At 40.2% G+C, this 15,412-nt stretch overlaps 1 protein-coding gene across 1 annotated transcript in view; it reads right to left on the minus strand.

Annotated features, from left to right (window-relative positions):
• Positions 1 to 2,178: 2,178 nt before the first annotated feature.
• WNK2 (WNK lysine deficient protein kinase 2) overlaps positions 2,179 to 15,412 on the minus strand; it is a 279,574-nt gene continuing 266,340 nt past the window's right edge. Inside the window, exons 18-21 of the mRNA XM_089681993.1 lie at positions 14,884 to 14,929; positions 14,673 to 14,798; positions 5,228 to 6,210; positions 2,179 to 2,811 (exon numbers count right to left, since the gene is read on the minus strand). Coding sequence (XP_089538119.1) covers positions 2,179 to 2,811; positions 5,228 to 6,210; positions 14,673 to 14,798; positions 14,884 to 14,929 — 1,788 coding nt within the window. The remainder of the gene's footprint in view (positions 2,812 to 5,227; positions 6,211 to 14,672; positions 14,799 to 14,883; positions 14,930 to 15,412) is intronic.

A 15,412-nucleotide genomic window follows, 5' to 3' on the forward strand; every position in this document is an offset into this window, starting at 1 on the left:
TGAATTATGTGAATAAGCCCATACCTCAGTGCTATCCTGAAGAAGTGGCTGATATCACAAAACATGTCGATATAGAGCAATGGAACATTTATGAATTGTCACATTGTCACAAATTCATTCTATATGGAGACTGGTTGTCAGGAAAGGAATCCCCATGTGCACAGGCGCATTTATGTAAGGAACTCTGCCTGCGGCTGGACTACTAATGCGCGTGCATGTGCCCGAACCGGTGTGTTAGTGCACGCATATGCAAATTCGCATTGACACCACTGGGACTATTTAAACTGCACTATTGCAGCCTGTCAGGGATGTTTGGTCTATTGCGTTCCTGTATTCCTGATACTAGTTACTGCCTGCTCTTCTGTGATTGACCCGGTCTACCACTGATTCTGCTCTGATTGCCACCTGTACTGACCCTTGGCCTGTCTTTGGATTACATCTCTGCCTGCTCCTCCTGTAATATACCATCTGCTGTTATTGACCCTGGCTTGAATCCTGACTACATTCCTGCCTTCAGCTTGTACCTCATCTGCTAGCTAGTTGCTGACCCGGACTGTCTGACCCTGCCTAAGTGTCTGTTCTTCAGCTGCCTCTGCCATCCTGTGTTATCAGTTCAAGCTCTTCTGCAAGCCTATCCGGTCCTGGGGTTCTGCTCTTCCAATTACTCCTCAGCATCAACCAGCAATAGACTATCAGGCACTCGTGCCACACCATGCTCTGGTGTTCCATATCATCTTACCAGGGGCTCCTGAACCGGGGCTGTAAGAGAGGCCTTCTCCACACTTCAGGCTCCTCTATCAAGCATGTTACACTGGTTTACTATACTTTTTATTGATATAATTAATGTATATGCATAATAAATCTTATTTTGTATGCAATTTATGCAGGTTGTACATGTACATGTTAGATGTGTCCCCTGGAGGTAAAGTACAGTGAAATTCCCACTTTACTTATTTTCCTCCCTATATAGGTATACTGCATATTTCAGATGTTACGCCCAATGGTACCTTTATTGATTATTGGGATTCTACCACATAGAAAAGAAAAAAGATTTCCTCATAAGTGCTGTCCTGCAGGCACAACAGGAAGTGATAAATAATCTACTCAGATCGAAGGGAAATTCAGTTATCACCAAATGGGTTTTACACCTTTTCTGGTGACTGCATAAAATATTTTCATCTAGTTTCAGGTAAAGGGGTGAAGAGGTAAACCAGTCAACTGTTTATTGCTGTCTTCATTCCTCTTCAAGAGATTCACCCTCACAATCTACCCAAAAGACCAAGTTATGGGAAATATTCCAAAAGGTTACACTTGTTCTGATGATAGCTATAAAAGGTCGAATTCCTTGTCACATTAGGGAGAGTTCCTCTCTCTTTCTGTGATGTCCCTGATAAATGAAATGAAAGTAAATCTCCACACTGAGGACAAACAGCAGTAAGAGACCAGCAGAGGTTCTACCCCTTCCTTGCTCCATCCAAAATTAAACAAATATGGATGCATGTCTTCATTTGGGAAGAGGTGATTTAGTTTCCTCATTACGGAGATATCTGAAGACTGCATTAAAAGTTTACATACAGTATTACATTTGTTAGATTAAACAAATTATATATATACTGCTATAATAATGAACTTAACTGAAGTCTTCTATTACAAATTGACACACACTTTTTTTTAGATCTTCAACCAAAATTGAATTTTAAAAAAATTACTGTAAAGAAGAAAGTATTCAATGCCAGCTGAGGATGGGTGTAACAGTAACTGCCTTCTTACACTTAATAAATGGCTTCGCAACTTTAAATTAAAAGGCTAAAACCAAATGCTTTCTATAATTCAAGATCAGTCAACTGATGCTTTGGAGAAATGTTAGCTTCAATATAATAAGCTCTGTCTAAGGCTGATGTCACACAGAAGATTCTGGCCACTAAAAAGGCAGCTTACTTGTCTGTGTGGAATTGTTCACCAGCTAGCTGGCACAGCATGGTGTTATTCTTTCACTGAACCCCTTCCCCCCCCACATAGGGGATTCACCAACGTTCAGGCTAGCAAGAAGACATTCCACAGAGAAAAGCCTTCGTTCATCTGCACGACTCTGCCACTGGTGATCTATTGCCAGCCGAAAAACACCCATGTGACATTGGCCTGAGGGCAGACACCATAATGTGTATGCTAGGGCCTTTTTCAACTAGGAATACAGTTGTCTAACTGGCTTTTTAGAGGTACAAGATATACATACTTTTCTCTGAGATTCTGTAATTCCTTCTTCATATCAGCATCTTCGAACTCAGAGTCATTGTCACTGCTCACATAGGAAGACTGTGAATGAAAAGATGTCACATTTATTGAAGGGATTTTCATGCCTTGTCCACTTGGGGAATCTGGGCTTTGCACACTAGCCTTTCGATGCAAAAAAGCTGCAGCTTTCTTCATGAAGTCATTAGCTCCTTTGCTTGGGGTTGATGAAGCAGCATCTTTGGCCTTTGGCTGAGGAATCTCATCCCCTGAATCACTTGACACGTGTCCACAGAAAAGAGAATTTATAGGGGAAGATGTATGTGCTCGAGGCACAGAAGTCTTGACTAGGTTGGTGGGAAGTTGATCTAGATAGACATCTGGAGGAGCTGAAAACCTCAGATAACTTGGAGATGTGACAGTGATCTCGTCTTCTGTACTCATAACAGAAAACCTCCCAATTGTTTTTGACTTTTCAGCATGATAATGCCTCTTTTTAGGAGAAGATCGTTCGAAAAAACTCTCCTCTTTCAACTTCTGGTCTCCAGAATGGCGTCTTTGAGATTGAGGAGCAGTCTGGGCCTATCAAGAGAAAAAAAAACCCACAATGGTCCAAATCCAAAACAATCCTTCAGTATTGAGTGATAACACAACTTACATGTGTATACAGGTATATATTATATATACAAACATGCATACAGTGTTGAAGCATTTATTAATATTAAATGTTTAAAGTGGAAATTTATACTAACCGCTATACACACAGATTATGTGGATTTATGATAACCGTTTAACAAACAAACTATATGTAGTTACAGCCATATCTTGTTCAGTCATGAGATTTTTTACACCTCTGCCACATGGTTAGAAAGAACTCCCTGCTAATCCCTGGTTTTGCTTTTCCTAGATCACCTCTCTGGTCATTGGGACAGAGATGATGCCAATTCTTTGTCTAATAATGATAATTTCTGCACAGTATTGCAAATCCTCTGGTAGGAAAATTGTATGAGGGCATTAATTGAAGATGGAACAGCTATGCATGGCAACCAGTTTCTATCTTTCATTTTCAAAGCTAAACTGAACAAACTGCAGATAGATGCTGATTGGTTACTATGCACAGTTGCTCCAGATTCTGTCAACTTCACTTTAAGTAAACTCCCCGATTGCACATACAGTATATATTTATACTGATAATTTATCTCTCTGGAGTTTAAAACATTCCATCCTATAAAGGCAATATTATGTATAAGGGTACTGCACTAGATGGTACATAAAAGTGTATCGGACACAAAACTATAATAATATTGAGGCAAAAGACTGTAAATACATGAAGTTTGGTGATTCCAGGATTGGCAAGCCTGAAAAGGAACTGACACAATAGCAACCCAAATTTAAACAAAACAAAACATATATCAAATGCCAACAGGTTAGTCTAATTTTGCACTTACCTGCTCAGGGATCCAGCGATGTTCTTACCCAAGCCGATTCTTCAATCGGCTTCAGGTACAGGTGCCGGTATCTTTATTAGGGGAAACCGGAAGTGAAGCCTTGAGGCTTCACAGCCAGTATTAGACTGCGCATGCGGGAAGCGCACTACACATGGTGAATGGTCCCTCAGTCTTCTAGGACCTGTGAAGTATCCCTGAAGGCTGCGGGGGAAGGGGCAACACTTCCAGCTCAGAACGCTTCAGCGCATCTGGCTGGAAGTGGCAGCAGGTACCTGCCAAAACCAGGAGGCAAACAAGTGGAACTTCCCTTTTGGGTGAAGTTCTGCTTTAAATGTAACCATAAAGCTTGGTCTCCTCCCTTCCCTCAATCTGTGAATGGACAGTGAAGGAGCAACAACAGACTGACAAAAGTCATTTCTCTGCTCTGTCCTCATCAATACCAATGAATGCAAGACTATGGGTTGGACCCAAGTACTGCCCCTCACACTCTGGATGCTGCCATAGAGTGAATTAAAAACACAGCTAAAATCAAGTGAAATTCAGTTATGTCTACTAGCTGCATTATTTTCTAAGCACAACTGCATTCATTTTTTTTCTTTAATAACTGCCTGGATTTCCACTTTAGAATGTAGTTCTGTCTTCACTCTGTTGTTGGGGAAATCTAAAACATTTCAATTTGGAAATTTGACTCCTTTTGTTATGCCTACAGAGGCAAGAGGGGAGCTGGCATTACATGGATGACCCAGCCGCCAAATGATTGTTCCTGCCAGCAGACATAGAATAGTCTCAGGGGAAAGAAAAAATACTCAGTTGGAAATCTATCCCAGATAATTGACTCATTGCTGAGCCAGCTCACTCAGTGAACATGAAGGAGGACATACAGACTCAAAATTGTTCCCTGATCTAACTCTAAAGGCTGTAAAGATTGTGTTAAAGTTTACTTCTGTTTATATGCAGCTTTAAATAGACCCTGATGTGTTATAGCAATTAACACGCTTCATACATTTTACCCTTCAGGTATATCATACGTTGAATCAAGGTTTAGAGAAATCTTGGCATCATGCAGAAAAAAAATGCTTAAAGTACAACTAAAAAGCAAAACTTTTTTTTGTTTTGGCTAGAGTGGCAATGGATTAGAAAACCTGTCAGTTTTTATTGCCGTCTTTGCCCCTGTTAAGGAGATTCACCCTCTCTATTTGTCCTGTTTACCATTATCATTTAAAGTAAAAGAAAATCACAAATTTTGGGCTGTCCCCAGAAAACTAATGGAGAGAACATCTTCCAATGTAGACATTAGTCCTTGTGACCTGGGGGTCCCCAAGGAATTCCCTTAATTTGCAGGAATTTCCTATCACTTCCTGTTTTGGCTATGGGACAGAAAAAGAAGGGATATCTCCCCAATCGAACACAGATGGCAAAAATCAATAAATATAAAAATAAATATAAATTAAATATAAATTGACTGGAGCTATAGCCGTCCCTCACTCTTTTCAAAATGGGGTAAAAAAAAGTTCTGCCTATAGGTCTACATTAAAACCCAAAGAACTTACCCTTTGCCTTGGTAATTCACAGTCACTGAGGTCACCACTGACCGATTCTGCTGATGGAGCACTCTCAATTGGATCCAAAATGGTTCTGTTACAATCTGTCATAGAAGTTATGTCTGCATTCAATGGCTGTGAGTTGATAACATCTGTCGTATTTTCTAGGGTCACAGAATTTTCTGGTGTCCCAGCAGACAGATTAGCTGGAGTATATTCCTGATATAGTAGATTACGGAGCTTTTCATCTAAAGTCTTAATTGTATCATCTGTATATTCTACTCTGGGTGGACCTTCCCCATCAGACTCCATGCTAGCTTGTTGTACTGTTGAATTCACTGGTAAAGTTAAAGGCTGAGCCTGAGTCTGTAAGACAGGTTGAGATGCTGCAGATACTTCATGAACATGCAGTGCATCGTTCCTTTGATTACTCTTGACAGAAGAACACATGTCTGGCTTTACTTGAACAACAGGTGGACTGCAGTCCGATTCATACAACACCTGCTGTTCAGGCTGAAGATTCACAGCATTTTCCTGAGGAAGTTGGTGTGGTTTACCACTATCATGAGTTGCCTGGGCAGGATGGACCAGTTCATTTGAACCTATGGCATTGTATCTTTGATCTGGTGGTGACACACACTTATTGTGCTCGGTTTGTGCTAACGTGTGCGCGGTTGGCTTCTCATTCAGAGACAGTACATGGGATTCTACTACTTCCACTTCAACAACTGGCTGAAAAACCACAGATGCACCAAGAGTAGCAGGATCTCCTTGCAGGAAGGAAAGAGATTCTGGAAGCGCTGAAACCGACATTTCAGTCTGCGTTTGCAGATCAGAGGATATAGTGGAGGATGACTGTGTAATAGAGGACAGTGTTGAGGAAGCAGGAATTTCTACATCTACATCTGTTGAGATCGACTGGTTTGCGGTCGAGTGAGACTTGTCCTGTTCTGTAGAAACTTTGTGTTGGCCATCTTCACAGGCCCTTTCATCTGTAAGAAATGAAAAGTTCATCATTCCACTTCATTTACTACCAGAGGTACAACAGCTAAGACCAAGCAGATTTGTACTTCCAAGCTCTGCAAACAAAAAATGAAAAACTGGGAATGGCAGAAGGTTAAAACTGAGGATTTTAGTTTTTACTATTTTTAATCACTTCCTTATTAAGTCTAGGAATACATTCAAAGCTTCCACTGTCCCATGCAATTCGCAGATTTGGTTACACTGCCAGTTTGTTACCTCATCACACACACACACGTTCCTTATGAAAAAGCTAGCTGCCTGGCTGTTATATAGACCCCTGTTTAAAGCAGAAATCCGTAAAAAAAAAATTTTGTGTCGGCTCTGGGGCTGTGCCGGCACTGCACGGGTTATATGCTTGTTCTGTTCTAGGGGAGAGGACACCGAAGATATACTCATCCGACCCGTCGATCCTCCCTGAACAAGACAAGAGTTCTGCTTTAAGGCATTGATCACACAAGCATTTTTCAGCTCGATGCGCAAAAACACTCAGCATGGAAAATCCCATTCATTTCAATGGCCCTTGTGCACATATGAGTGTTTTCTTGCCTGTAGCAAAGTGCTCGTCACTCCAAAAAGTACATGCAGTACTTTTCAGGCACATTTGAACATTTTTTTGTCCCCATAGACTTGAATGGAAAATGCCTGAACAGCAAAACATGAGCATTTGTGAGGGTTTTTAGCTCAAACAACAGCTCCCCTTCCCTTTTCTAGCATCACTCCACACCTTATAAAAAACACATCTTGTGATCAAAATGTAGGAGAGTCTGAATCTGGAAGCTGAGGCATTCATTGCTACCATTCGTGGCCACCCTTGCATCTATGGTCTTGGGGATTCCCATTATAAAAGCCGTCCAAGAACCACTAGAACCTGGGAGCAAGTGGGACGAAACTTGCTGTCCCAGTGGAACAGCTACACTGCCCTCCAGATCAAGGAGAAAGGTACAGAACTTCAAGCCATGTGCTTGATTCTGGTTTTCTTGTTGAATGTGCCTAGGACACATCTACACAGGTTTCTATGGGCCACAGAAAAACCGTCTGCCTGGAAAACACCTATAATATTTGCATATCTGCTAAAAAAAAAAAAAAAAAAAAAAAGGCTCAAACACCTGAAAAAAAACACTTGAAAAAATGCCTGAAAACGCTCAGCTCAGTGTGAATGTAGCCGTATTGTTTTCTAAATCATTGACCTAAAACAAGTATGCAGATCAGAAAAATCAGAACTGTAGGGAGGCCTTAAAAATAACAAGGCATTGAGCATTTTTGGAAGGGAAGGTCAACAATACAGCTTCCATGTTTCTCTTGTGAGGTTTAATTTTAGATGCATGGTACCTTAAAGTGACTGTCATGAAGACAGTAAAGAAGGCTAACAGGCTGGGCTCCCACTTGTCACCTGAATGTGTTAGCCTTACAGGTATTTAAACTCTGACAATAAAATTCCTCTTATTTGCTACTTTTTGCTCTGTTAAATATAACATTGAATGTGTTTTATTATACCAGTTTGACAAGTGCAAAAAAAAAAAAAAAAAAAGTATTCATTTAGTCAGAAATCTTGTGCGCTGACTTCCTGTACTCTCTGCTTCTACACTGCTATCAGGCAGTGAACTACAAAACACCTCTCCCAGTTGTAGAGAAGAGGCGGAGATGTTATGTAGTTCTAACATACTCCCCGTCCTTGAATGACAACACTGCAGAGTATGGTTGTCATTATAGGACAGAGCATTAATGGCAAGATTACCAGGTTAAACAAGAACAAAATGTGAAAAAGGAAAACTAATGCAGCTGCAACATCTAAGATCAGTAAGCTGCAATACTACCAAAGAGTATCGAAACTTGAAGAACAAAATGAAGTCATTCTGAGTTACAAAACCAGAAAGCATGTTGTAAATGAGGGTCAGAAAGTGTTGGAATTCCTTATTAAACCTGTCACAGGTGAGCGGCAACAGTGGTAGTCCAACGATTCTCTTTAAGAAAGAACACTTTCTGAAAATACATTTAAAAAAAAAATCTGACTGCAATGGCTGTTGTCATGCTGATACACGATTTCCTGAACAGACATCAACGGTCTCTATGGTCATTATAGCTGTCAGCACACATTGAAAGTATTCCAAATGCTACATGAGCCAATGCACTAACAGATGCTGCTATCACAGAGCTCAGTGATGAGTGCTGTGAATCAAGGGCAGCAATCAGCAATGTTGCAGAAAATGTTCAGATCATGGATGGAAATGCCATCACCTACATAAGACCATGTGTGTAAAATCTGACAGGATAAATACATTGAATTACTGTATGAAAGATAGATCCCTCCAATAAGGAGTAACAATAACCCCATTTACAAAATTCTGAAAACTGGTACTAATAAAAGAAAAGTCCCATTTCCTGATGTAAAATATGAAGCCACAGCCTAAGTGCCCTGGAGGTTCAGAAAAACACTTTATTCTATTCACGACAGGAGAATATGTAAACGAGAATTTAAGAACATTTTATATGATTTGGGATAAAATATATTAATTCATGCATTGGCCAAAATGTGACCTGAATAAATTACTTGAAATGACTGAAATGACTGTTAATAGGAATAATACATCAGCCATGAGTACAGAAGGCAGATGTGGTCTAATCAGGCCTTCCATTATCTGGGGCAAGGTTACATAAAATATAATAACACTCTGAAGTCTGTATACATCATGCATTTGTTACAAGAGCCAGCTCAGTGCATGTGTTGTAATGCTAGAGAACCAGTCACAACTAGGCTTTTGTAATAGTCCAAGTCAGAGTTTCTCAACTGGGGTTCTGTGAGAAGTCTGATCCACTGAGATCTACCCATCACTTGCAGGTAGCTGATGGGTAGATCACATCAGCACATTTCCCCTGCATGCAGAGCAGTGCAGGGAAGCTGCTGTGTGTCATGCTGTTCCACACCTGCCCCTCCTGTTCTCTTGTCCATCCCAGGTTCTTGTATGTGACATCACATTGGATGGATGAGAGAGGAGGACTGGTGGAGAACGATGTGCCACATTAAAAGTGCAACGTAGAAATCATAAGGCTCATGGGGTAATCAGCTCTGCACTACCCGGGGATCTTCTCTGACCAAGGGAACACCATTTCCATTCTGATGATTACCCCATGAGCCTTATGATTTCTACATTGCACTTTTAATGTGCACATCTGGTTAGTGTGCACTTTTACTCCAAGTCACCTTTGCTGGGACTATTTTTACTCACATTTATCTATTGTGATATTTATGACAACTTTATATAGTTTTAGCGCTACACTTTATATATAACTTCTTGTGAGGATTTTTGCTGGTTATCCTGTGTGCCTAGCTGCTCGAATTTTAAAAGCGCTCAATTATTTCTTTATTTTATTTTACTAAATTAAAAGTTCAGCCTGTGCAACAGCTATGACTCCCTCTATAGGGACAAAGTCTTATCAGGTGAAAAAGAAGGGCAAAAAAAACAAAGAAAGAAAACTAGCACCCAGCCACCACCATCCAAACATCAGGAAGCTGAAATACATGACTTTTTTGGTTTAGATACCGTATGTGTTCAGAGGAAGATAAACTACAGGGCTCTGCACCACAGTGTTTTGGTTACTGTAAAGAGTACATACTGTATGTTATCAGCAGGAGCTCAGGCAGCTGACAAGGCAGCACTTTTCAGGCAGGTGAATTTTCTTGGTGTGAATGTATTTTGAATTACAGTGACTGATTCACCTGCAGTGAATGTTTGTTAAATGACACATTGAGTGATTTATACAGTGAAGGAAATAAGTATTTGATCCCCTGCTGATTTTGAATGTTTGCCCACTCACAAAGAAATGATCAGTCTAAAAATCGAATGGTAGGTGTATTGTAACACAGACAGAATAGCAACAAAAAATTTAAAAGAAATGCATGTCTAACAAATTAAGCACCGATTTGCATGTTCATGACGGAAATAAGGAAAACCTTTCTGTATTTGGAAATTAAATTTCTTTTCTTCCTGACTTAAAGAGTGCCCCCTTGTCCTCTGTGATGACCTCAGGGTGAGTAACTCTACACCGAGTTCACTATATGAACCACTGATGTACAGTCAAATCCATAAATATTGGGACATTGACACAATTCTAACATTTTTGGCTCTATACACCACCACAATGGATTTGAAATTAAAAGAACAAGATGTGCTTTAACTGCAGACTGTCAGCTTTAATTTGAGTTTTTTTACATCCAAATCCGGTGAACGGTGTAGGAATTACATATGTGCCTCCCACTTGTTAAGGGACCAAAAGTAATGGGACAGAATAATCATAAATCAAACTTTGACTTTTTAATACTTGGTTGCAAATCCTTTGCAGTCAATTACAGCCTGACGTCTGGAACGCATAGACATCACCAGATGCTGGGTTTCATCCCTGGTAATGCTCTGCCAGGCCTCTACTGCAACTGTCTTCAGTTCCTGCTTATTCTCAGGGCATTTTCCCTTCAGTTTTGTCTTCAGCAAGTGAAATGCATGCTCAATCGGATTCAGGTCAGGTGATTGACTTGGCCATTGCAGAACATTCCACTTCTTTCCCTTAAAAAACTCTTTGGTTGCTTTTGCAGTATGCTTTGGGTCATTGTCCATCTGCACTGAGAAGCGGCATCCAATGAGTTCTGAAGCATTTGGCTGAATATGAGCAGATAATATTGCTCGAAACACTTCAGAATTCATGCGGCTGCTTTTGTTAGCAGTCACATCATCAATAAATACAAGAGAACCAGTTCCATTGGCAGCCATACATGCCCACGCCATGACACTACCACCACCATGCTTCACTGATGAGGTGGTATGCTTAGGATCATGAGCAGTTCCTTTCCTTCTCCATACTCTTCTCTTCCCATCACTCTGGTACAAGTTGATCTTGGTCTCATCTGTCCATAGGATGTTGTTCCAGAACTGTGAAGGCTTTTTTAGATGTCGTTTGGCAAACTCTAATCTGGCCTTCCTGTTTTTGAGGCTCACCAATGGTTTACATCTTGTGGTGAACCCACTGTATTCACTCTGGTGAAGTCTTCTCTTGATTGTTGACTTTGACACACATTCACCTACCTCCTGGAGAGTGTTCTTGATCTGGCCAACTGTTGTGAAGGGTGTTTTCTTCACCAGGGAAAGAATTCTTCAGTCATCCACCACAGTTGTTTTCCGTGGTCTTCCAGGCCTTTTGGTGTTGCTTTAGCTCACCGGTGCCTTCCTTCTTTTTAAGAATGTTCCAAACAGTTGTTTTGGCCACACCTAATGTTTTGTTATCTCTCTGATGGGTTTGTTTTGTTTTTTCAGCCTAATGATGGCTTGCTTCACTGATAGTGACAGCTCTTTGGATCTCATCTTGAGAGTTGACAGCAACAGATTCCAAATACAAATAGCACACTTGAAATGAACTCTGGACCTTTTATCTGCTCATTGTAATTGGGATAATGAGGGAATAACACACCTAGCCATGGAACAGCTGAGAAGCCAATTGTCCCATTACTTTTGGTCCATTAACAAGTGGGAGGCACATATGCAAACTGTTGTAATTCCTACACCGTTCACCTGATTTGGATGTAAATACCCTCAAATTAAAGCTGACAGTCTGTAGTAGCACATCTTGTTCGTTTCATTTCAAATCCATTGTGGTGGTGTATAGAGCCAAAAATGTTAGAATTGTGTCAATGTCCCAATATTTATGGACCTGACTGTATTTATACAGGTCGATCATATCCCCCCTTAATCTCCTCTTTTAAGGAGAGAATAAATTCAGTTCCTCTAATCTTTCCTCATAGCTGAGCTCCTCCATGCCTCTTATCAGTTTGGTTGCCCTTTTCTGTACTTTCTCCAGTTCCCCAATGTTCTTTTTGTGAATTGGTGCCCAAAATTGAACTGCATATTCCAGATGAGATATTACTAATGCTTTGTACAGGGGTAATATGATATCTCTCTCTCTGGAGTCTATACCTCTTAATACAAGAGAGGATTTTGCTCGCTTTGAAACTGCAGCTTGGCTTGCATGCCATTATTAAACTTGTGATCTACCAGAATTCCCAGATCCTTCCCACCATTGATTCCCCCAATTGTACTCCCCCTAGTATGGGTAATGCAGGCATATTCTTAGCCCCTAAGTGCATCACCTTACATTTATCAACATTAAACCCTTTTTGCCACATAGTTGCCCAATTAAACAGTGCATTGAGGTCGGCTTGTATGTTGGAGACATCCTGTAAGAACGTTATTCCATTGCACAGCTTGGTGTCATCTGCAAAGACTGAAATGGTATTTGTAATCCCAGACCCTATATCGTTTATAAATATATTAAAAAGTAAGGGCCCCAACACTGAACCTTGTGGTACACCACTGACAACTCTAGACCATTCAGAGTATGAATCATTAACCACTACTCTCTAAATACAATCTTTTAGCCAGTTTTCTATTCATTTACATATGGATTTTTCCAATCCTGTAGACTTTACCTTACACATTAGCTGTGTGTGGGGAACTGTGTCAAACACTTTTGCAAAATCCAAGTATATCACATCCACCCCTTTGTTCAAGGTTTTGCTCACCTCCTCATAAAAATTAATCAGATCTGTCTGACAACTTGTCTTTCATGAATCCATACGGTCTGTTGCTTAAAATATTTTTTTTCACGCAAGAACTCATCTATGTGGTCTTTTATTAAATTCTCCAGTATCTTCCAAACTATGGAAGTTAAACTAACAGGTTTATAATTACTTGATAAAGATTTTGACCCCTTTTTAAATATAGGCACCACATTGGCCTTAGTAGTACGCACCCCTATGTGCAGTTCCACCCATAATGCTACAGCCTCATCACACTCTCCAACTAGGTTCTCTCTCACACTTGCTCTGAGATCACTTCTCACATAGGAGACAGACACCACCACCTTTCCTTTTTACCCTGTCTCTCTGAAAAAGAACAAAGCCAGGAATATTACTGGCCCAGTGAAGAATGAAGCCAAGATTCAGCAATACCAATTAAATCATAGTTCTGTTCATGGACCAAAGCTTCCAACTCATCTATTTTGCTTGGCATTGATGAACAAATACTTTAATTTATTGACACCTTGTGCACATGTATTGTGCCCACGAACTGCCCCAGAAAAGTAATTCTAGAGAAATCTTCCAATGGGGACACTAGTTCTGGTGGCCTGGGGGTACCCACGAAATTCCCATAATTTGCAGGGATTTCCTCTTGCTTTCTGTTTGGTTATGGGACCAGAAGTGAAGAGAAATCTCTGCAATGAGAAACAGATGGCAAGAAAAATATGAAAGAGGTTATAACCCTCCCTTGCTCTATCCAAAGTGAAAAAACATTTTGCCTATAGTTCTACCTAGCCTATATTTGAATAATGAGCTGCCTAAGCCATCTACAAATGGTGGAATGAGATGGGCTGTTCTAATTACTGGGATCCTCAGAAGTAAGGAAGAGGTAATTGGTTAGCCTGAAGGAAGAATGTAGCTAAGAGATTAACTCAACAGTTAGTACCAATGTAGGAAAATCTCCTTGGGATGTACTGGAGCAGGTCAAGGAGTTGAAGTACAATGTTCTGGTTAAGATGAAAAGGAAAAAACAAAACAAAAAGGTGATCGATAGAAAATATCTTGATAAAAAAAGGGATTAAACTTGAGTGAAATGGGTTTGCTTTTTTGAGAGGAGAAAATATATGTCCATTCTCCTAGGACACTAGGAAAAAAACTGAAGCATGATAGGAGTGGGAGGGGATATACTGGCTGAAAAACAGCTTTTGTTAGCGATTGTCCATTTCTTCTGTAGATGGCAGTATAACCTAGTTGTCTCATAATCCTTCTGACCCTGTGTGCCTTAATGAAGGATTAGGAAAGTTTATTAGCTGTAGTTGACAAAGTACATGCAACTTCTGCTTCATATAAGGTACACAAGTGGACCGCCGCAAACATCCAGTAGCTTTACACCAGAACTACTGTAGCCTGCAGTATGCGTTGGGGTCACAGATACAACTGCTGAAATAAACAACCTGGACTCATTAGCATTTGGCCAATCTCATAACCACAGATAAGTAAATTGCTTTCAGTCTACCTCCCCTTTTCACACAGGCCTACAAGAGCAACCCTATATATTGTATATTAAACAACAATACAATGTGCCTGTCAATAATGCTTCCTGTAGATTACGGTAAGGTTTGTGCACAAAATTAATTTGTTTCTGAATAACCAGGGGACCAAATAACACTGAAAATAGAATGACAGGTAGAGTTTGAAACTTTACCTACACAATAGCAGTAACCATATTTCCATACAATCACAGGACTTCACATAGAGGGTTTTTAACGTTATACATAAAATATGTCAGAAATGAAGCAAAACCTCAGGGCACCTAGACTGTAAACCTACATGCGTTTCCATACTAAATGTTTGAGGGTGAAAAATATGTACCTTTGGCATTACCAGCTGTGCTTTCACTTTGATGTTCTGTCTTTGTACCTACTGAAGAGACATCTGTGGAGCTCGGACTCTCCATCACTGGGCATATGATAAACCAACGCTTCCCAGTATGCAAAACTAGAAAACAAATGTAGAGATGCTTAATTATCTAAATCAATGTGAATGAAAGCTAGCTGTGAGGAATTGGATGTTGTGCTCATACCATTTTGCTGGTAAACCGGTGTCCTTACTGGGGCATGCTGATTTTCCTTTGAAAAAATTAAAAACAAAATGTTAAGTTGGTTCACTCATGAGGGAACAAAGAGGTCTCATAAGCCAATCTGATTAGTGTCAAAGGCTAACGATCACTAAAATTATTCTCATTTTACAAGGGCGGAAACTAGAAAAATCATTAAGGGGATTCTTATCTTTCAGAAGCTCCAGCAAACAAGGAGTTCCAAGCTGAAAGCAAACAACTGCTACAAAGACAAGCAAGGGGATCCCTTTACTCTAGCTGCATTCTCAGCAGTGTACATGTAAATTAAGAAGCCAGAGAAATAAGTATGTGGTTGCATAATGGCTGCAAATGGTACTATAGTGAGCATGCCAACAATTCAAGAAAAAAAACAAACAAAAAAACAGCCAGTTCAGCCCACCACTCTCTGCAGTATTTTACTGTGAGCCCAGGCCAACATGATGATGAGGTATGATTTGTGGACTCTAATCATTATTTACCCAAAAGGGTATGGACC

The sequence above is a fragment of the Staurois parvus genome, unplaced genomic scaffold (genome assembly GCF_062004578.1).
Source record: "Staurois parvus isolate SC_StPar_1 unplaced genomic scaffold, SC_StPar_1.0 ptg000282l, whole genome shotgun sequence".
Taxonomy (NCBI): domain Eukaryota; kingdom Metazoa; phylum Chordata; class Amphibia; order Anura; family Ranidae; genus Staurois; species Staurois parvus.